Source organism: Sinohyriopsis cumingii, unplaced genomic scaffold (genome assembly GCF_028554795.1).
Source record: "Sinohyriopsis cumingii isolate HCF-2022 unplaced genomic scaffold, ASM2855479v2 utg000957l, whole genome shotgun sequence".
In the NCBI taxonomy this organism is placed as follows: Eukaryota; Metazoa; Mollusca; class Bivalvia; order Unionida; family Unionidae; genus Sinohyriopsis; species Sinohyriopsis cumingii.
The window spans coordinates 903,610-926,921 of record NW_028315947.1 but is presented as its reverse complement, the minus strand read 5'-3'; the positions used below and the strand labels follow the sequence as shown (position 1 = coordinate 926,921).

The following is a 23,312-nucleotide window of genomic DNA, read 5'->3' as shown; positions in this document are numbered from 1 at the left end:
ACTTGATTTCTGTTGGGTAAATAAATTGTAAGTATGAATGGAAGGATTTAACTGAATTTCTGTTGGGTAAATAAATGGTAAGTAAGAATGGAAGGATTTATCTTGATTTCTGTTGGGTAAATAAATGGTAAGTATGAACGGAAGGATTTAACTGAATTTCTGTTGGGTAAATAAATGGTAAGTATGAATGGAAGGATTTAACTTGATTTCTGTTGAGTAAATAAATGGTAAGTATGAACGGAAGGATTTAACTGAATTTCTGTTGGGTAAATAAATTTAACTTGATTTCTGTTGGGTAAATAAATGGTAAGTATGAACAGAAGGATTTAACTGAATTTCTGTTGGGTAAATAAATGGTAAGTATGAATGGAAGGATTTATCTTGATTTCTGTTGGGTAAATAAATGGTAAGTATGAATGGAAGGATTTATCTTGATTTCTGTTGGGTAAATAAATGGTAAGTATGAAGGGAAGGATTTATCTTGATTTCTGTTGGGTAAATAAATGGGAAGTATGAATGGAAGGATTTATCTTGATTTCTGTTGGGTAAATAAATGGTAAGTATGAAGGGAAGGATTTAACTTGATTTCTGTTGGGTAAATAAATGGTAAGCATGAATGGAAGGATTTAACTGAATTTCTGTTGGGTAAATAAATGGTAAGTATGAATGGAAGGATTTATCTTGATTTCTGTTGGGTAAATAAATGGTAAGTATGAATGGAAGGATTTATCTTGATTTCTGTTGGGTAAATAAATGGTAAGTATGAAGGGAAGGATTTATCTTGATTTCTGTTGGGTAAATAAATGGGAAGTATGAATGGAAGGATTTATCTTGATTTCTGTTGGGTAAATAAATGGTAAGTATGAAGGGAAGGATTTAACTTGATTTCTGTTGGGTAAATAAATGGTAAGCATGAATGGAAGGATTTAACTTGATTTCTGTTGGGTAAATAAATGGTAAGCATGAAAGGAAGGATTTAACTTGATTACTGTTGGGTAAATAAATGGTAAGTATGAAGGGAAGGATTTATCTTGATTTATGTTGGGTAAATAAATGGTAAGCATGAATGGAAGGATTTAACTGAGTTTCTGTTGGGTAAATAAATGGTAAGCATGAATGGAAGGATTTAACTGAGTTTCTGTTGGGTAAATAAATAGTAAGTATGAATGGAAGGATTTAACTTGATTTCTGTTGGGTAAATAAATGGTAAGTATGAATGGAAGGATTTAACTTGATTTCTGTTGGGTAAATAAATGGTAAGCATGAATGGAAGGATTTAACTTGATTTCTGTTGGGTAAATAAATGGTAAGCATGAATGGAAGGATTTAACTTGATTTCTGTTGGGTAAATAAATGGTAAGTATGAATGGAAGGATTTAACTGAGTTTCTCTTGGGTGAATAAACAGCAATTAGTATAAATGCTTCCAATTTTTCAGTATGCCTATAACTTAATTGATTTCTAAGAATATGTCTAAAGAATGGGTATCTTAAGAAATTAAATGTAAAAAATGGTTTTCTTTGCTTCTCCTATGCTTCTTAAATGATTTTATAAAACCTTTGTAGGCTACATAAGGATTGGTGTGGGTGTATTGGACATTTTCCTGTTACGTTCTTTGGTAAATTTCCTGAGAAGTTCTTAAAAATTATATATAAACACATTGCAGCGAAATTGCTCATAATTATTTCTTCCTCTAAATACATAATCTTGATCCAAAGTTTATGCAACTAAATAATGCAAATATATAAGTGCAATGATGAAAAACAATATTTTCTAGTAAGGAAAGGTAATCAGTAATTTATTCTAAACTCTTTGTGTGTGCGTGTGTGTGTGTGCATGTGTTTGTGTGTCTGTGTGAGATTTGGATTTTTAATGTAGCTTTAACAATTTTCCAGTCAGATCACTACAATGTATGCAGTGAAGCAGTGTATAGTGATATCTAGCACTGGGGCATCATACCACAGATATGTAGCATGATGTCCTACCCAGTCACATTATCCTGACACCAGGCCCACCAGTCCTATCACTAATCTCTTAATGCTGAGCACCTAGCGAGGCAGCTGTTAGTACCATTTGTATAAGTCTCTGTTCATGACTCGGCTGGGGTTAGAACAAGTGACCTCTTGCATCCAAGGTGGACACTCCAACTATTCTAAACTAAAAATCATGAAAAACACTTTTCCACCAGTAATAACTGTTGTTGACTTTCCCTTGGCAGCAGACTCTGATATGGGTAATTTTTACAAAATCTGCTTTCTGTTTTCATCTCAACAGCATCTGAAATGTATTCTGCATTCACTTCATTTGCATTTATATTTGCATAACTTACAAGTATGCATTAATCAACAAACATCTAATTTTTTTATGCTGTCTCAGAAATGCTATCACAATTTGCAAAGTATCACTGCCACTTGATATTTTTTGAGCTGGCACTCATTTGGAACAAAATGGATATGGATTTACTGAAGTGGGGTTCTCCATTTTTGTATGGTGTTGAAGGTAGAGCACTAATTCTGTGATATCTTGTCAGATTAAAAATGTGCTTTAATGAAATAGCAAATGCATAAATATTACCACAACCGCAATAAATGTAATAAGAGTCCTTCCAAGGGACTGACATTTTACAGGCCGTATTTTTTCCCAGGTATCCAAGTTTAGGTCATTTCTTCATTTCAACTGCTGAGTGTTCAAACCATCTCTGATTTATGAGATTTAATAACAATATGTTCAAGACAGCCACCAGAGCATCTATATCAGATGTGAGATCAGCAGGTTGATATGTCCATTCATTTGGGAGGAGAAAAAATAACATTTTCAACATGAACACTACGGTGGCCATATTGAGGGTCAGTCTGCACCATTTTCATTTGGAACCAACTAGATACCGTACAATCTTTTCTGGTGAAAACTCAATGTAAAAATGACTTTACATTTAAGAGAAAAAAGATTTTGACGATGTCCACCAAGGTGGTCACAGTGGATATCAGCAAAGCACTACATTAATTAGGATGAACAAGAAATCTTAAAAAGTGTTCTGGAGAAAACTATTCTCTTATGACTTTCAGTTGTGAAGGAGTAACATTCACAATATTTTTTATAATGCTGACATAGTGGCAATATTGGATTGGTACAATTTCCATTTAAGAACAATTATGTCAATATAACCTGTCACTTAGGAGAAGTAGCAATAACAAGATTTTCATGGTGGCTATTGTGACAGTCATTCTGGAGGTTAGACGAGTACCAGTTTCATTTATGTCCAATTAGACACCATAAGAAATCCTTCAATAAAAACCCCACACTTGATGTTTAAGTAACACAGTTTTCATTTCGGACCAATAATACATCAGAAGAATTGTTTCAATAAAACTTCATGTTGGTACAACCATTAATTGAGGTGTAGTAAAGATTCTCAAGATGGTTGCTGGGGCAGCCTTAATGGATGTGAAAGTGGCACCATTTTCCTTTTGGACCGACTAGATGTCATACGTTTTCTGGTGAAAACCTCATATCAATATAACTTTTCATTCAGGAGAAGAAGCAATAAAAAATTTTAAAGATGGCTGCAATGGCATCCATATTGGACCAACCAGACATCACACAAAAGTCTTTCAGTGGAAACCTCATGTTGAGATGGCCATCCATTCAGGAGTAGTAGTGGTAATCAAGATGGCAGATGTGGCCACCACAGTGGATATCATATCAGAACTATTTTTATTCAAGACGAACTAAGCAGCATGTCTTCTGGTAAAATACCCTTATAATATGACTTTCTGTTTTAGAGAATTAGTGATAGCAAGGTTTCAAAATGGCTGCTGTCATGGCACGCACTGAATATCACATCATACCATTAGGACCAACAAGGCATCATAAGACATCTTCTTGTGCAAACCCCATGTCAATATTACTTTTTGTTCTAATGAGGCAGCAACAAGATTTTCAAAATGGCTGCTGTGATAGCCATACTGAACATCAGATCAACACCATTTGCATTTAGGACCAATTAGATATCACAAGAAGTCTTTTAGTTCAAAACCCATGTTAACATTACCATCCATTATGGACAAGTAGCCAAAAATAAGATTATCAAGATGACTGCTTTAGTGGTCATATTGGATGTCCAAGCAGCAGCATTTTCATTTACGACCAATCAACCATGGGATGAATAAATACATACGGTTACACGGCAATCGTTTTAAGCATGAGTAGCAATAACAAACTTGCACTAACTGACAGATGGGCAATGTACAACAGACCAGACCATAGGCTCTCCTAGACTTAGACCAGTAAAGCTAAAATATTAACCTAAACCTTGATGTAAATTATCTATCACTATAATTCCAAGGTCGAAGATGAAAGCAATTGTCTCTCAACTTCATAATGATTCATGCCATTCATGGTGAGAATTCATCATGCATTTTAGAAAATATATGCAAATGAAAAACCTGGAATTATGTCATTTTACCACAACTGTGAGGGGCCCCGAGGGGCCGAGTGTTCTAAAGTGCTCTCCATTACGGATATCTGCCATCTCACCTCTGTCTGCGCCAGTTCGAGTCTCAGATTTAGTAAATTTGAGTATGTGAGAAAGCTTGCCAGTAGCTTCTAGTGGGTCGGTGGTTCTTTCCGGGGGGGGGGGGGGGGGGGGTGTCCCCTGGTCCTTCCTCCACTATTAATACTGGCCACCATGTATAGCCTATCGTGTGCTGAAAAATGGCGTTAAACCCCATAACAACAACAACCACAACTTTGAGTTTGACAGAAATCTACTTTCATAATTTTATTGAAGAGACTGTTGCTGAGTTGCAATTAATTCGGTATTTTGTTTCAATAGTAAATTCCAAAATATCAAAGATATTACAGATGACTAAATTAAGATTAGACACATAGTGGGATAAGTCATCTTGAGAAAAAATAAATATAATGGCAATGGTCAGAATTTAATAATGGTGCACTGATACATGCAACATAAGCATAATGAAAAAGATCACAAATCCATTCATGAAATATTTATTATTATATGCTCTTTTTTTTCCCGTTAACTTTACATTGTCAGAATCATTCAATATTCCCCAATACTGAACGCGCACGACAATACACATATAGAATTCACGTGAATAAAGGAACTACTTTCTATTGCAAACAAACAATGACACAGACGCCAGCATTTTTGATTTGCAAACAAATCATATACACTCGCGTAAGAGGCTCTTTACATTGTGGTCGTTTAAATTTGTTTCTGAATGAACTAAAACATATTTCGTGGACTGCAAAAAAACCCAGCTGTTTTGGCACATTCCATGTTGATACAATGTTACGGATTTAGGCTAGCTACATTATATAAAAGAAGGAAGATTAGGTCCTTACAAATAACATACAAGTGACAAGGCTTATACTGTCTTCTTTATATGGTGATAAGAATGGCAAAATAAAATATACTTACAGTTTTACATCCTGAATTTCCTCAAAATGTTTTTTCTTAATTCTGCAAATCCGAATTACATGAGCCATGTCATAGGTTTTCAATCTGGATTACACCTTTCGAAATTGTGTTGTAATTTCGATGATAAGTGCAATTGCATCCTCCTTACTGCACTCAAAATGAAATAAGCATTAAATTCCATAGCGTCTTTTTGATAATTGCAATTGAAAGACTTCATATTTTTCCCACGTTATGATTTCAGACATTCAATGACAGAAACAGAAACACATTTGCAGACATAAACACGCTTCTCCCACGCCACTTCAATCCGATGTATTTCATGTATAATTTGCACAGATGAATCCAGTCCAAAATCACAAACTTTCGGCGAATCGAAACAAAATACCAAAATATATTCATTCCAGATCAAATGGAAAATTTGTTGCAAGGCACATTCATTCACAATATGACTGCAAATTTCAATTTTAACTAGACACGCCATTTTCTTTCAAAAGTTATGTCGAGCGCGTGACCAAGTTCAAATTTATCTGGGCGGAGTTAAGTGCGCATTAATAATGATGTCATTGTGTAATGACAAATCTGCGCTTGTGTATTTAGTTTGGAATACGGCATTCATTCATTCATTTACGTTGTTTCTTGTAGTGTATTTTGTTTATATAATTAAACCTTAGGTAAAATAAAAAAATGAGCATATAATAAAAAGGTTACTGCATTTGTATGGGAAAATATGAACTCGTTTTGTCGGAAGGATATACTGCACTCACAAGTTCGTGCAGTATTCCATCCCAAAACTCGTTCATATTTACCCATACAAATGCAGTAACCTATATCTACTAATACATCAATTTAATTTAGCCACTGCATTGAGATTTCACATGCACACAGCATACACAATATACAAAAATGAGATGGGTAGGGAGGAATTCACCTTCATGCATGAAAATTTCTTGGTTTAGAAGAATAGAAAGGAATGATTTTGTGATGGAAGGCTTAATCAACCACTATGCACTGAAGCAAAACAATCCTTCAGCTGTTCTTTATTTTAAACATGCACTCCCATCAACACTTCTAGAGGGCCTACGTAGCAAACAGGTCTAAGGCACTCGCTTTTACGGATTATGGACATCTCTTCTCTGTCCACATGGATTCAAGTCTTGACTCAGCCAATGTGGGCATCTGAGAAAGTCTGCCAACAGCTTCCTGTAGGCCAGTGGTTTTTCCGGGGTTATTCCTCCTCCAAATATACAAACCCCCATGTATAGTCTATCATGTGATGAAAAATAGCTTTACACACACAAAACCAACCAAAACGATCAACATTTTTTTTATTTTAACCACATCTTCTTGGCTAAAATTTAAACTCAGAACCATGAAACAAGTCTACTTCAAAAATCATATTCTAAACATGAGACTTACTGTCCAGAAAAAGAAGTGGGAAAGTCAAACAGGGGCCTCAACTCTGTCAGTGAAGATGAAGATCAAATGCTGAAAATTCAAATGAAGCCATGGTGCCATCAACATAAAATATGATACCAAGGAAGTTGATGTGCTTAAAGGAAAGTAAAGTAAATGAAAGTTAGGAGCCACAGCTCTTCTAAAAATGACATTTGCATTATGAACATGTACCTAACTGACACTGACGATCACTCAGCCAAAAACTAATATCAAACGCTATATACTAATGATTTTAAGAATTAAACAAGGGAGTCATTCATGTGCAGAAACAAGAAGGATGGATCTGACAAGAAAGATCTGTAAACTCTGTTTAATGACACAGACTACTAACAACTGAACTCTGCCCAGGTCTCATCATTATCAAGCTGCAAACCAAATTTGTTTGAAATCTCATTAAAATTTAGTCATTATGCAGAAATTTATCTGAATGGGGCAGAAAACAATAGATTACAACCCCACTAAAAAAGGCAAGCCAAGTTACTATTAAGCTGTCTGCTATATCCGACTGCTACCCAATCATAAACTAGAATTATTAGTAATGGGTGCATCACTAAGGGGCCAGCTTAATACAATCTACAGGGCACTGAGCAAAACAAAAAGATCTGTTTGAAAATCAAAGCTAGGAGAAGATGGCATTCAGGGGCCACAACTCCTCTAGACAGTGATGTGGAAGCTTGAAAATCCAACTACTGCAATATCTCAAGGGCCATAACTCTGTCAAAAAGTAGTATATGACATGAATAGGTTTACGAATCAGAAATAGCTGAATGTTTCATGGATTATGCTAATTACAATCATGATAACAAGTGAAAATAAGGAGATGACTGACCAGGGTTAAAGATCTGTCTAAAACAGTAAAAAGCATCATCCAATATGTAAGATGAAGAGAACTGCCAAGGACCATAATTCTATGCAAAACTTAGAGTGACAACAACAAAAATAATAGTCTCATCTAGGCCAATGACAAAATGTAGAAACAAAATTGCATGAGAATATTAAGTAGTTCCTGAGATGTGCTTTTTATACGGTTCATCAGATATACAACTTCAAGAATGCAGAATACTTGAGCAACATGACAAAATGCCATACTTGAGCAAGATGACAAAACACCATATCAACATTTGTACATGTCACCTATACTGGAACGCAGCCAAGATCTTAAGAAGCATACTGCAAAGTCTGGTCAAAATCTATTCAGAATAGGCATATGACAGACACTGCATGAAGGATGACACGTACAAACCAGGTGAACTATGAAGTCTAAACAACAAAAAACGTGACTATAACAAAACAAACTCTATTTCCATGCTCTACTGAAGCAAATTTATGGGAGACAAAGCCAAACACAACACATTCACCTTAATTCCTGAATCTTTTTGAGCTTCTGCCTCACCAATTCGGGCATCACGCTTGACTTGAGCAGTACGAGCCATGCCTAGCGATCTCAAATAGTCCTATCAAAGTGTAGAAGGGGGAAGAGGAAGTCTTAGAGCATGTACATTGTTATGAACTCTGACACAACTGCAATTCACCAAGCTCAAGTCCTTCTTATGCACTGTCAATTCATTTCATTTCCATTATCTTGTGTCAATAACACCTGACACTTCCATTATCTTGTGTCAATAACACCTGACACTTCCATTATCTTGTGTCAATAACACCTGACATTTCCATTATCTTGTGTCAATAACACCTGACACTTCCTATTACATCAGGACTTAAGATTTTATGTTCTTTTACTATTTCCTTTGGTGATCTATTTGATTTAATAACATACTTACTTTCTAGAAATGAATGCCAATATTTTACTTACACATATATATGTACAATTTCCAGTGGATTCTGTATTACATATTCCTCAGAATCCTTGTTTGTTCTTTTTGCTTCACAAAAAATATTTAAATTTAAAATTCTACATATGATATCATATGCTGACTCAAACAATTTTAAAAACTGTTTTGTATGAACCCAGAGATATTAAATCTGGATATGAAGGAAATGAGGATGAAAATCAATTCATTCAGAAGGACTTGGCTTCCTTAAAGTGGAATAACACATCGTCTACAGAATTTATGACACGGTCACCTTAATGCCCGAATCTCTGCTTGCTTCTGCCTCTCCAATTTTTGCATCTCGCTGAACTTCTGCAGTTCGCTTCATACCTAAAGCCTTGAGATAGCCCTGTAAGAAAGGAGATTGATAAACTTGTCCCCTACAGAAAACAAATAATTAGGGTTCAAACTTAACCTGTGAAGAAAAATAGTGTAAAAGCTTACAAGTATGAAAGCCACAAGATCAAATCAAAATCAGGCTGATATGGCTTTTTGGATACAAAAAAAGACCATCAGTCCCAGATGTACACAAAAGCACAATAAACTAAACTATATCTTTCCCTAACTTAGAACATAATACAAATATGGTTTAGTATATATTGTATACCTACGTTTTTCAAGGTATACTTCTAGCCAAATAGTTTGAAAATAGCTTACTAATAAACTATTCTGCACATTTATGAATATCCAACAATCCATGAACATATGAAAATTAAAGCACAAAGCTTTTGCCAAAACTGAAACAAATTGTTTGCAAAACCAATGGAAAAAAGTGCTATATAATGCTTCCTACAAACACAGACATAGCAACAAAATGAAAATGATGAATATTAGAAAATGGCTTTCAAAATCATAAACATAATAAATACAGAGTAAATCTTAACTACAAAGGGCCAAAGTGGGCCTTAGATCACTTATCTGGCTGTAAAGTATCCAACAGCCAGATGGACAAGTGGGCCTTATATCACTCTTCTGGCTGTAAAGTATCCAACAGCCAGATGGCCAAAGTGGGCCTTATATCACTCTTCTGGCTGTGAAGTACCCAACAACCAAATGACCAAAGCAGGCCTCAGATTGCTTTTCTGGCTGTAAAGTATCCAACAGCCAAATGGCCAAAGTGGCCTTAGATGACTTATCTGGCTGTAAAGTACCCAGCCAAATGGCCAAAGTGGGCCTTAGATCGCTTTTCTGGCTGTAAAGTACCCAACAACCAAATGGCCAATGTGGGCCTTAGATCACTCTTCTGGCTGTAAAGTATCCAACAGCTAGATGGCCAAAGTGGGCCTTGTATCGCTTTTCTGGCTGTAAAGTACCCAACAGCCAAATGGCCAAGTAGGCTGTGGACTGCTCAGCAGGCTGTAATGTACTAAACAGCCAAATGCATGAGCAGTTTGCAAAGGAATATGGGTCATCATAATGGTTCCTGATATTTGACTTTGTTAATTTCTTTCATAATGGCAGCTATACTGGATGGATGGATGACAACGTTTTTGCAAACCCACATGGTCTTATGACTGGATGCTTTATGTGAAATTTTGTCTTCTTATGTAATTTGTATTTAAGAAGGCATCCCAAGGTTTTGTCTTATTTTAATAACAATACAATATTGAATAAGAATCAGCATAATTTCTGCAAATCAAAAGATTTTTAAAAATATAAATGCCTGGCTGAGATTACGAATATCTCTGCTACTGGCTTTAGAGTGAAAAAATTATGATAAAAGTTTATCCTAGAGCAGCCATATGTAGATATATAAATGCAGTAAAAATTAAAATACAACCCACATGCACAACTATCTGTCATAATTTCTGCATCTGTTGATGAAAGCAAATTAATTAGAAAATGTGGGCTATTTCTGTACCACCAATTTGTTACATCATCATCATCACTTTCCTTGAAGCAGCCCCATGTAATTTTAGCAAAGTTAAGAGCAACAAAATATTTATGAACTTATTAAAAAGAAAATAACATATAATCAAAGGCCAGAAAAAAATACCTTTAAAATTTTGCAAACTTTAAGATCCAGAAATATTAGTTATATATAACACATCATGTCCACCAGTGTACTGTTTATTGTCATGTATAATTATAACAAAGACACCAAGAAGAAAATAATAGCACACTGATAATAAAACATGCGAAAACCTTTTTATTACACAGATTCAGCCCATAATAAAAATTCATATTTGAAACTACGAGTCTTAATTTCAATTTCAGTCACATGGAGACCTTTTATTTTGGCCCTCAAAAAGTTCTCTAAACATCATGCCTGCATCACATGAAACTACCTTTAATTACATAATTAAAACATGCACAGATATTGTCATTTGATTACAAACACTTGCACATTGTGTCCGCAGAATTCCTAAGTTGTCATATGTGGAACCAAATGTGACCAAAATCAGAGGAGCATAAATTTTGCCCATGAAGCAGAAGTTTCATCTGAGTCAAAGGTAACATAGTTAAATTAAATCATTGGTTGTAGTAGTAATTTTAATGCTAGAATTGATGTTTCTTAAGATGGGATGCTTTTCACTGTAGATTTATGAGGCTTGGTTGAAAATGTAAAATTGGAGTTTACATGGAGGACCGCATTCCTTGACCAAAATACCATTTTACTGTTTTTGCATTATAAGGCCTGCATTTAACTAAGGATTTAGTAATGGCTTTTATACTGGCACTTAAAGCAACAACATTTGTCCATGTGCAGCTGCTTTGACTATATCTTCTTGACTATCGTTTTCAGTAATGCTAATAACTAAGACAAGAAAGTTCATTATCTCTCTGTTATCTCTAGTTATATGCAGAACTGTTTGACATAATTACATATTTTCTCTCCACCCATTTATTTATTTTGCTTCTATTTACATTTTTTTACGAAGTTATGGATTTTCCAACATCACATGGAATGTTTAGCTTTAATTTATTTTTGAATATTTATAGATCATTTGCCATCTTAGTTGGGATTGGCGTCCAAGTCATATGTGTAATAAATGTAGTTCTTAAATAAAATATGGTTAATTAACATATAATATTATTTTTTCAAATGTGTATATCTGAACAATGAATACTGGCAAATAGCACTGATCAGATTAAATAATACAATCTTTTCAGAATATTCAAGCAGGAAAAAAGTTTATCTTGTTTATGTTCCGCAGCTGACTTTGTCCAATTAGGTATTTTTGTTATTTGTCAAGTTGCTTTTTCATGTCAAGTTTCACAGAAAGCTGCAGTTAAAAATGAAGTGAAATGAAATATTATGTATCTTGTTTGTGCCTATACCCGCTTGTAATTTATGCAAAAAGAAGACACCAAGTTATATGCGCAACTTTCTCAATGTGTTGTTTTTCTCATCATGTTAAAGTCAAAATGTAAATCTCTGAGGTCAGTTTTATAAATATTCATTAAATATAAGCTCAAAGGTATGCAACCAATGCTGAATAAAAAAAGGTGTTTACATACATTCAATTTTTGGCCTACACGTAACACTTTTGTGACCCATGATCTTGGCCAAGCATCACATGCCTTTATGCCAAGATACTCTCTGCCTGGTGTTGATGAAATTGTTTCAGTGGTTTCTGAGAAGAAGCTGGAAAAAGCAACTGTTGATATATGCATTATCGATGACCACTGATGGACACACAGACATACCGTAAGCTCACTTGGTCTTGTAGCCAGGTGAGATAAAAATCATCAATAAGAACTTACGGGCATGGGACAGCCCAATAATAATCAATATTTACAAACGCAGAATGCAGAAAAACATGAAAGGATAATATCACTCATACTTCCCTCTGAAAAAGAAGCTTGATTAATTCGCCTTGAACAGAAGACAAAAAAGACTTTGCTTCTGTTTTAAATAATGGTGTGAAAAATAAAAGAGGGACCTGCTCAGACAATTTGACAGTTGACTGCATAACTAAGCTGGATTATGTAGCACTGCAGTGTTGCACATTGAGCAAGAGCAATTTTTTGTCCCATGTTCCCCAAATCTTGATCCTGTGTGCCCATCTGGGCATACTTAGTCATGAGTAAAAATTTGAACAATATGCCTACAACTTTTCATTAGTGGGTGTAGACCCACGTTTATGTTGGTACCAGCAATGTCCGAAGTCACAGAAAGTGACATAACTGTAAGATGACAATGAATATCTATTTGAAAACAAGGCATCTGACAACAAAAACAATCAAAGTTTATGACAGTTGCCTGAGTTGCAATTTAAAGTGTTAGTCTGGAAAAAATGTAATTAAGAAAATAAAGGTATTTATTATAATAAATGCTGGTAGAAAACAAGATAAATAAGAGCAAGATTCGAAACATAAGATTCCATGGTACATCAAAGATTCCTTGGTAGATCCAAGATTCCATGATACATCCGAGATTCCATGGTACATCTCATTTCTGGTTAAGCAGATATTTTCATAAGACACTTGAGCACATTACTGAAACTTTAAAGCAAGGAAATATGACTGTTGATGGATGCCTGCATTACAGCCACATGATGCAAAAAGTATGCTGGACCATACCACAAAAATCAAATCTATCAAATAATTTGAAAAAGACAAGAAATATTTAAAAATACCAATCCCAGTAAAACAAATGTATAATCATTATTATATCATATTCAGAAAATAAATCTGATGTTTAAGAAGTAATTCATCAACTTCTTACATTCCAATAGGCTTTTTTATTGCCATCTTGGATGTGTAGACAAAACCTCATGAATGGAGAAGAAATAAATGGTTTCTCACATTTATGATAGTTAGGTCTCATGAAAAATCTTTAACACTGACTTCACATTATCACCACCAACAGAAAACATCAGCTTTGCAATGTCGAGCTTTTATTTGGTCTGAAAAAAGGGGAGATAAATATGCTCCATTCTGCATCCATTGATCTGACAAAGAATTAGTGTTTGGAAATTTAATTGGCTCTACTAAGTTTCATCAGTTCAAAAATGTTCGAGTCAAAGACTCCATTCATCATTCCCTGATGAAGTTTTGATCTGGAAATGTGAAAGTACTTGTTCAAGTCCAGATAACGAAGAATCCAGAATCCAAATGGTTGATTGTCAGCATGAAAATAATATCTGTACTTTTGATATAATTGTAAATCACATTATTGTTTTTAATATACAGATATTTCAAATCTTTAGAGATGACCATAACCCTTATCTTTAATTTATGAATCTGCAAACTTGATTTCTATTTGCAACAATATTATGATGCTCACAAACTTATTGCTGATGGCATCACAAGATCTTCCTCAGGATGATGATTCACAAAAGATGTTCTTTTATTACATGATTTACAAAACATGTTCTTTTATTAAATGATTTACAAAACATGTTCTTTTATTAAATTATTTACAAAACATATATTTTTATTATATGATATACAAAAGAAGTTAGTTGATGACAATTTACAAAATATTTTCCTTTTTTAATGTGTCATGGAATAAGGCAAGAAAATAATTTGGTATGATTTAAGAACAATTTGGTTAACTAACTTCATTGACACATACAGCATTACCTAGGATGGTTAATTTTTGTTTGTTTTGTGTGACTGAACAATACATGCATCTCGTCACAGGTCGCTTGTGGCAAGATACTCATATAACATTGTGTGAACCATATTTAATTTTTTTTGTATCACATTGTTATCTGAACCATACTTAAGTTTCTTTGTGGCATATGGTTGTGTGAACCACACTTAAATTTTCACTGTATCATATGGTTGTGTGAACCATACTTATTTTTCATTGTATCATATAGCTGTGTGAAGCATACTTATTTTTCATTGTATCATATGGTTGTGTGAACCATACTTATTTTTCAATGTATCATATAGTTGTGTGAACCAGGCTTATTTTTCATTGTATCATATAGTTGTGTGAACCATACTTAAATTTTCACTGTATCATATGGCTGTGTGAACCATACTTAAATTTTCACTGTATCATATGGTTGTGTGAACCATACTTATTTTTCACTGTATCATATAGCTGTGTGAACCTTACTTATTTTTCATTGTATCACATAGTTGTGTGAACCATGCTTATTTTTCATTGTATCATATGGTTGTGTGAACCATACTTATTTTTCAATGTATCATATGGTTGTTTGAACCATACTTATTTTTCATTGTATCATATATTGTGTGAACCATAGTTTTCATTGTATCATATGGTTGTGTGAACCATACTTATTTTATTTTGCATCATACAATTATGTGAATTGTACTTGAGTTTATTCATTTTTATTGTATGATTCTGTAAATCATTCTTGTCATTGCGCATATTGTGGATGTAAGAACCATACTCATATTTTTTGTTATACATATGTGAATCTGTATCATGTTCAGTATGGTAGTTGTATATTATATGTTGTATGTGAGTCAATTTCCGTATGTGTTGTAGTGAACATTTATTTTTTTTTGTTTCATAAACTTTCATACTCTCACACTGTGTTGTGTTGTCATTCAATCCAAGCATCCATTCAGTTTCAATCATGTTACATCATGATGATTTGCAAAAGATGTTCTTTTACTAGATGATTTGCAAAAGATATTCCTCTACATGATTTAAGAGAGATGTTCCCTATGATTGACTGCAATACAATGCATTTTTGATCAAAAGATGTTCTGTATGATTGACTGCAATACAATGTATTGATCATAAAGATGTTCCCTATGAATTACTGCAATACAATGCATTGATCACAGATGTTCCCTATGATCGACTGCAATACAATGCATCGATCACAAAGATGTTCCCTACAAATTACTGCAATACAATGCATTGATCATAAAGATGTTCCCTATGAATTACTGCAATACAATGCATTGATCACAGATGTTCCCTATCATTGACTGCAATACAATGCATTGATCACAAAGATGTTCCCTATCAATTACTGCAATACAATGCATTTTTGATCAAAAGATGTTCTGTATGATTGACTGCAATACAATGTATTGATCATAAAGATGTTCCCTATGAATTACTGCAATACAATGCATTGATCACAGATGTTCCCTATGATCGACTGCAATACAATGCATCGATCACAAAGATGTTCCCTACAAATTACTGCAATACAATGCATTGATCATAAAGATGTTCCCTATGAATTACTGCAATACAATGCATTGATCACAGATGTTCCCTATGATTGACTGCAATACAATGCATCGATCACAAAGATGTTCCCTACAAATTACTGCAATACAATGCATTGATTACAAAGATGTTCCTGAAGAAGTTGTATTTTCCAAGCTGAAACAATAAAGCATTTTCACATCAGTTAAATGAATCCACAGTCAATGGCAAATAAATATATATATATATATATATATATATATATATATATATATATATATATATATATATATATATATATCTATATATATATATATATATATATATATATATATATATACATACATACATTGGTTAAATGAATCCATATTCCATTGCCAATACATACCTCATCATCCCTGATATCCTTCAGTGTGTAGCTGACAACGGCAATCCCCATATTCACCAGATCAGAGGAAGCAACATCAAACACCTGTTTAGAAAACTTCTTTCTGTCTTTGTAGATTTCCTGAAACAGTGATTATCATACAAAATTAATATACTTCAAATTTCATTACTTACTCACCCAGTGTTGTCCTTGCCTGTTTTTGGAAGGCACTGTACCATGCTTTCTCTTGATAGCACCAAGCCATCCTTATGAGCTGCCCAACCTAAAATCTCTACAAGTTTAACACATGGCATATGGCAGGGATCGTCCTGGGCTTTGCCAATGTCGCAAATTGCGATTTTTTTTCCTTATTGGCAACAAAAATATCCCATCTGGCGATTTTTTTGGCGACAGACTTTTTGGTTATTTAATTTGTACATACAATCATAGATTTTGACTGGATAAATTAAAAGGGAGAATGAAAGGAAGCCACAAACTTGACTAAGCAATGCATTGGAATCAATCTGTTACACAAACGCTCCTTTGTTCGTATTGACAACCCCATCTTTAGAGTGCATTGTTACATCATAATCTGCTTATGCTGACATCTGGGCTGAGTACTGTATGCTGTGATACAGTCAATCATGCTACCGAACTATACCTACAACTGACCGACTTCTGAAGACGCGAATAGAACAGATACAATTAATTGAATGGCTAATCCTTCTGTTGTTTTTTTTTTTTACATATACCAATACAACAGTTTTGCTGAACCTTCATAGAAAACTGATAACCTTTGAAGTACCGACTATTGCGTATAAATACAAAGCAAATGGAAAAAATCTCAAACACAATTATATCTGTCGCCAGTGCAGCACTTTACTCATTGATCTTTTCCTTTTGCCATCAATCCGTGTTATGGCTGCAGAGACTTAAACTCCGCAACAAGAAATAGCAAAAAAAAAAAAAAAAACAGTTTTGCATAATTAATAATAATTATTTATTTCTCAAAATACAGGAGTGAAAGAATCCCTAAATTGGGTGTGAATTTATGCTTATATATACGGTCCAATATTGCCAGGTGTTGACTCATTAAGTTTCATTCGTGGGAATGGAGATCCTAGTTTGCTTGTCGAGAAAATTTATGCAGCATTCAGTGATCATTCTTGGGATTTAGGAAGCACTTCACTTCAAGCTTTGTGAAGCTAGCCATAAGGGGGAGAGGGGGGTGGGGGCTGCCGAGAGACTACTGGTGTCACCTGTCAGCACTGTAGACTGTGAACGTGGATTCAGTAAGATGAACCTCATAAAAACTGACATCAGAAATAAACTTTGCATTTCATCTCTCGAGAATTTAATTAGAATCAGCATGTACAGATGTGAAAAATTAGACTTTGAAACTGCATTCAACAAGTTGGCAGCCCTAAAATCGTGATGGATCTTCATATAACACTTTGTAACATTTTGTTAATGCTTATTGTAATTAGAGTATTAACTAACCCATCTTTTGTAATTTTCATTGCCTGTTACATTAATAGACTAAATTAACACTTCAAAAAATGTACACTATTTGTTCTGGCGACACTTTTTGAAAATTGGCGACAAAATATTGAGGTTGGCGATTTTTTTGGTGACAGCTTTTTAAAAGCCAGGACCATCCCTGCATATGGTAAAATATGACAAGCAAATTTCAGGAGCATAAACTCTGCATCATTAATTTCTACTTCTAACTTTCAGCACAGAGAAAATAAAGCAGTTGATGATACTATGATAACCCTTTCATCATTTGCAGCATTGTGCAAAGAACTCCAGGAAATATTTAAATGAGTCTTCAAGGTCTTCTTGCTAGCCAAAAACGAGATATTTAAATAACCCCTCAAGGCCTTTTTGCAGGTCAAAAAGTTACTTCAGGAAATATTTAAATGAGTCTTCAAGGTCTTCTTGCTAGCCAAAAAAAGAGATATTTAAATAACCCCTCAAGGCCTTTTTGCAGGTCAAAAAGTTACTTCAGGAAATATTTAAATGAGTCTTCAAGGCCTTCATGCTAGCCAAAAAAGAACTTCAGGAGATATTTAAATAAACCCTCAAGGCCTTCTTGCAGGTCAAAAAGTTACTTCAGGAAATATTTAAATGAGTCTTCAAGGCCTTCATGCTAACCCAAAAACAACTTCAGGAGATATTTAAATAAACCCTCAAGGCCTTCTTGCAGGTCAAAAAGTTACTTCAGGAAATATTTAAATGAGTGTTCAAGGCCTTCATGCTATCCAAAAAAGAACTTCAGGAGATATTTAAATAAACTCTCAAGGCCTTCTTGCAGGTCAAAAAGTTACTTCAGGAGATACTTAAATAAACCCTCAAGGCCTTGTTGATGGCAAAAGAGGATCAGTCGATTTTTAAATAAACCCACAAGGTCTTCTTGTTGGCCAGAAAGGGACTCCAGGAAATATTTAAATAAACCTTTGAGGCCTTCTTCCTGCACCCACAACCGACCCCTGCAATCAAAATACTGAAAATACAGACAATATGGATGTTTCAGGTAATACTTGATTACACTGGATGAAATGGACATAACATACAATGTAATAATATTAATGTTCATTTTTTATGATTATAACAAAACACAGACACCCATATCCCTCTAAATGAAATTAACCTTTATTATAAATGCTTCAAATCTTTTTTTTTTCTCTCATCTCTTAATGAAAACTATTGTTTAAAAAAAAATAAAATAAAATGCAATCATACAATGTTGTAAGAACAATATCTAAGGTATAACCTTTCATAAGCATTTTCTATTTGAATGTTTCTGTATTGACTGAAGTGCTCCATAGAAGCTGTCAAACAATATCAAGTCGGGTAACCACTCTTGGCTAATCACTTCGTCTTAAAGGTTCAAAATTCAGCTCATTTCCTTCTGCAGATCTTCACACCTTACAAGGTTGTAAGAGTTTAATAAAGGTAGTGAATTACAGTTCTCCCCCATACTAACATGCCTCATCATTACCTGAGTCTAGATATAATGATTTCCTACTATTGACCCCACGACCAAAATAATAACAATGTATGCAATAATATTGAAAGAAAACATGGTAAAACTTAGTCCTTAACCTTCATTTTCATTTCAAGACACTGTTATTTAGCAAATTTTTTAGTGCATGCTATACCACTGTTTAGGGTGTCTGCAAATCAATTAAGGATGGATATATGTTTAAATCATGTCTGGACACAGAAGGAGCTATTTTCAAATTATCTTAAGTTGGAAACAACAAAAATGATAACTGAATTGAAGCCAAAATCAATCACTGAAACCAAAACCTATTAACAGATCATTTCATTTGAAGAGACACATGCTTGACAGATCAAACAACTGAACTGAAGCCAATATCCATCACTAAAACCATAACCTATTAACAGATCGACTGAAGAGAGACATGCTGGGCAGATCAATCAGTTGAACAGCATTTAAACTAATAATTAATTAATCAAATACATGTCACAATTACCTCCACTGTCATGTTACCCATGATGGCTCTCTGGTGACCCTCTAAGGTCTCTTGTGCCACTTTACGGACCTCACTTTCACTCTTTCCAAGGAAAAGTTCACAAGCTGAAGCCAACATCTCTTCATTCTGACCCTGAATCTTAACCTGCATTCAAATAATAGATCAGTCAGTGTCCCACCCCAAATGTACACATTTCAACATACTTAATATGGTAAAAAAATAATATTATATTGGCACTTTATAGTGTGTGTGTGTGTGTGTATGTGTGTGTGTGTGTGTGGCATATTATTCTTCATTTAAATTGTTTTCTAACCTGACAATAATTCCTGTTCATAATATGAAATACATCTATGCAATTTCATGTTTACTGCAAAAATATAACATAAGCAGCTTAGATATTATATTCTGAAACAATTGTTACTCTGAAATTGTACTCTTCCTCAATAATGTTCCTTTGACTCTCTACTATACATGTCTAACGACTGTGAAACAAAATAGGCAGTTTGCACAGTTTATACTCATTGTGAGGCTTTCTGCATGTCAGGCCCAAGATCAAATTAGAATGTCACAAAACTCAGTACCAGCTTCGTAATGATTCATCAAATATGAGAACCAAATCCATTAAGACTTGGGGAAAGGAGGCAAAAATAGAAACTTGAAACAAAACCATAACGCAAATTTCCCAGCACTGTGCCCCTTGAGCTGAATATGAAATGGACAAGAATACATGTCGCAGAATGAATTGTCTTAGCTTCATAACGTTTCATCCCCATGCATGAAGAAAATCCATGAAATGGTTGAGGAAATATAAGCAATGAAAAATCTCTAACCCAAAACCTGATGACCAAGACCTTGACCTGAAGATATATGTAAAATATTTTTAATGAACGTTCTTAGTCTCAAAATATGAAGAATACCCCATCAACTGGTGTAAGAAATATAATCAAATAACAACAAGCATCCTTAAAAATGATTTATGCTCTACTGGAATCTCCAGGAATTCAATAATAGACCATTTCTTCCTTTTAACTGCTATGTGTTATTCTTTGGACAAAAAAGATTTAAGCTAAGCAGCTGTAGTTGCGATAGTGGATGTCAGATTGGCTTTAAAATTAATTTATCCACCCCATGCTCTGGAGGACATTGCCCAGGCCTGATCTAGACCATGGGATGAATGTGTGTGTAAAGTTTCATGGCAATCCTCCAAATAGTTTAGAAGTAATGATAATAAACTCATTCTAATAGATATGCATATGATGGACACATCCCACAAACTCACCAAGTGCATCAGACCACTACAGATAAACTTTAACCAAAACATAAGGTTTCTTGGAATGTGACCTTGACCCCGTGGTGAAAGAGGTGAGCAAGCACATCAAAGATTTCCAAACTGTCTTAGTTTTGTAATGGTGTAATCTAAACATGGAGAGAATCTTTCATGGGATTTATAAACTATAAGGCAATTTATAATGCCTGCCGCTTGCGGAAAAGTGAAATTCTGTGTATTACTTCCTACTGAATTCAGCTCAACAAAACTTGGTTTAAATCTTCTAAAGGTAGGAAATGGTCGCTGTAAAGGCCAAACTGGATGAAAGATCGTCACTATTTTCATTTCATCCAACCACATATGATTAGAGGTCTTACGGTGAAAAGAAAATGTGAAACATGTCAGTATGACCATCCATCCTGGATAAGCAAAATTAACATGATTTATAGGATGGCCACTGTGACCATATAGTTGATGCCCAAGCATAACCATCTGACTTATGACCAACTAGGCCAAAAGATGAATGCCTGTCTAAAGTTTCATAACAATCCTCAATGCAGTTTAGGAGAAATAGCAAAATAACAGCCTTGTGCTAATGGATGGATAGACAACGGATAATAGGCCGTACCTATTAGTTCTTCTGATCTATGACCAGCAGACCTAAAAAGAAATAGTCAAAACTATTTTTTTTGTTCAATACTATATATCAATTACCTTGATATAAAACTAGAAACTTCGTAAAATCAATATGAATGGTGTCAACATATACATGCAGTTCAGTACCATGCTACAATGAATATGGCATCAACATAAACATGCAGTTCAGTACTATGCTACAACGATGAATATGGCATCAACATAAACATGCAGAAAAGTACCATGCTACAACAATGAATATGGTGTCAACATAAACATGCAGAAAAGCACCATGCTACACATGCAAATGTATTTAGTTCAACTACAACCATGCAATAAATTTACATTACTTTAAAGCATGTCTGTACGCTTTTTAACATAGCTTTAAAAAATGTTCAATCATATCGCTATGATGTCTGCAGTGTAGCAGCTTATAATGATGTCCAGCACTGGGGCATAAGCCGCCAATGTAGCATGATGTAGAACCCAGTCTCATTATCCTGACACCAGGCCAAAATTAATATAATAATAGATCTGGAGATTTATCACACAGGTCATATGTTAAATTGTGTCAATATTATACTTTTAGTTCTTTCCACACAGTGATACTAGTTGCTAAGACAATGACAATGATTCAAGGAATCTTATAAAAACTTCTTCAAGACAGATTGGTAATGATGTACATGTATTATTAAACTATATACATGTACATCCAAACTCTGTAATGATGCTGGTCAAATATTGCCCAACGTATCTTGGACATGCTTTGTCATCAGCTTTAGAATTGTTCTACTGATAATTTAAGATACAGATAATTAGTCTCAAAGGCATCTTCATGGATGATTTTGAAATTTAGATGATAAGAGAGTAGAATTTGCAACTGGTGATGAGTCTGGAATTTTGCAAAAGGTACAAATTAAATTGCTTGCATGAATTAAGTTTATCAGTTTACCAGAATGAACTTTATCTGTGCCCATAAAGTCCAGCAGCCTATTCTGTTGTCAATCTTTTACTAATGGCAGATTTCTTTGAAGACATAATATAAAGTTGTTCAAAACTGAAAGGTCTTCCCAATGCTTTTTGTCAGATGTTATCAAATTTTGTTCACCAGTTCTGAAGAAAATGAAGCTAGGATTTTTTTTACTACTTTTAATAACAACAGACACATCTGATGGCAGATTTGTACAAAACCTTAAAATCCTTCATGTTGGATGCTCTGCGCCAAGTTTATTAAAATGTGCAACATTTGTTAAAAGAAGTTTAAATAGCAATTGTTGATGAATGCTAAGCTCACTTGGCCACTTAGGATGTACCTACATCACTGAAATTCATCTGTAATGTAAAGGGTCCCATCTTAAGAAAAATCTCCAAGTTCTGTGACTGTAGCTTTATTGTAAAAGTTTTTAGAATTTATCTTGAGCTTAATATTCTTTATCAAAAGTTTACAAATTCAGGGCCTCGTGTCTCACCTGCGATCCATGCAGTAATATACCTCCACAATATCTGAACTACAACCTTTACAAGAGACTCTTACAAATGAATAGGATACTGCAGCTGCAGTCACTGCTGGAAAAAAGACACCTAGCTATGTTTGGGTCTTTACAGGCAAAGCAATGATTGATTTTTTTTTCTATACAAGAAAACAAACATTATAAGATTATTTTAAGAAAAAATTATGGTACACCAAAGTTAATTATAAAACTGTCAAGTT

General features: G+C 34.2%; 1 protein-coding gene across 6 annotated transcripts in view; it reads right to left on the bottom strand.

Moving 5' to 3' along the window:
* Positions 1-23,312, bottom strand: part of LOC149772951 (flotillin-1-like) — a 71,896-nt gene that overhangs the window by 26,103 nt on the left and 22,481 nt on the right. For 3 of the 6 annotated variants that reach the window (XM_089947034.1, XM_089947033.1, XM_089947035.1), the window contains exons 4-6: positions 19,699-19,842; positions 16,217-16,336; positions 8,983-9,078 (exon numbers count right to left, since the gene is read on the bottom strand). In XM_089947034.1, the coding sequence (XP_089803160.1) occupies positions 8,983-9,078; positions 16,217-16,336; positions 19,699-19,842 (360 nt within the window). Of the gene's footprint in view, positions 1-8,255; positions 8,352-8,982; positions 9,079-16,216; positions 16,337-19,698; positions 19,843-23,312 lie in introns of all 6 variants that reach the window. The other 3 variants (XM_089947037.1, XM_089947036.1, XM_089947038.1) reach the window with 1 other exon arrangement.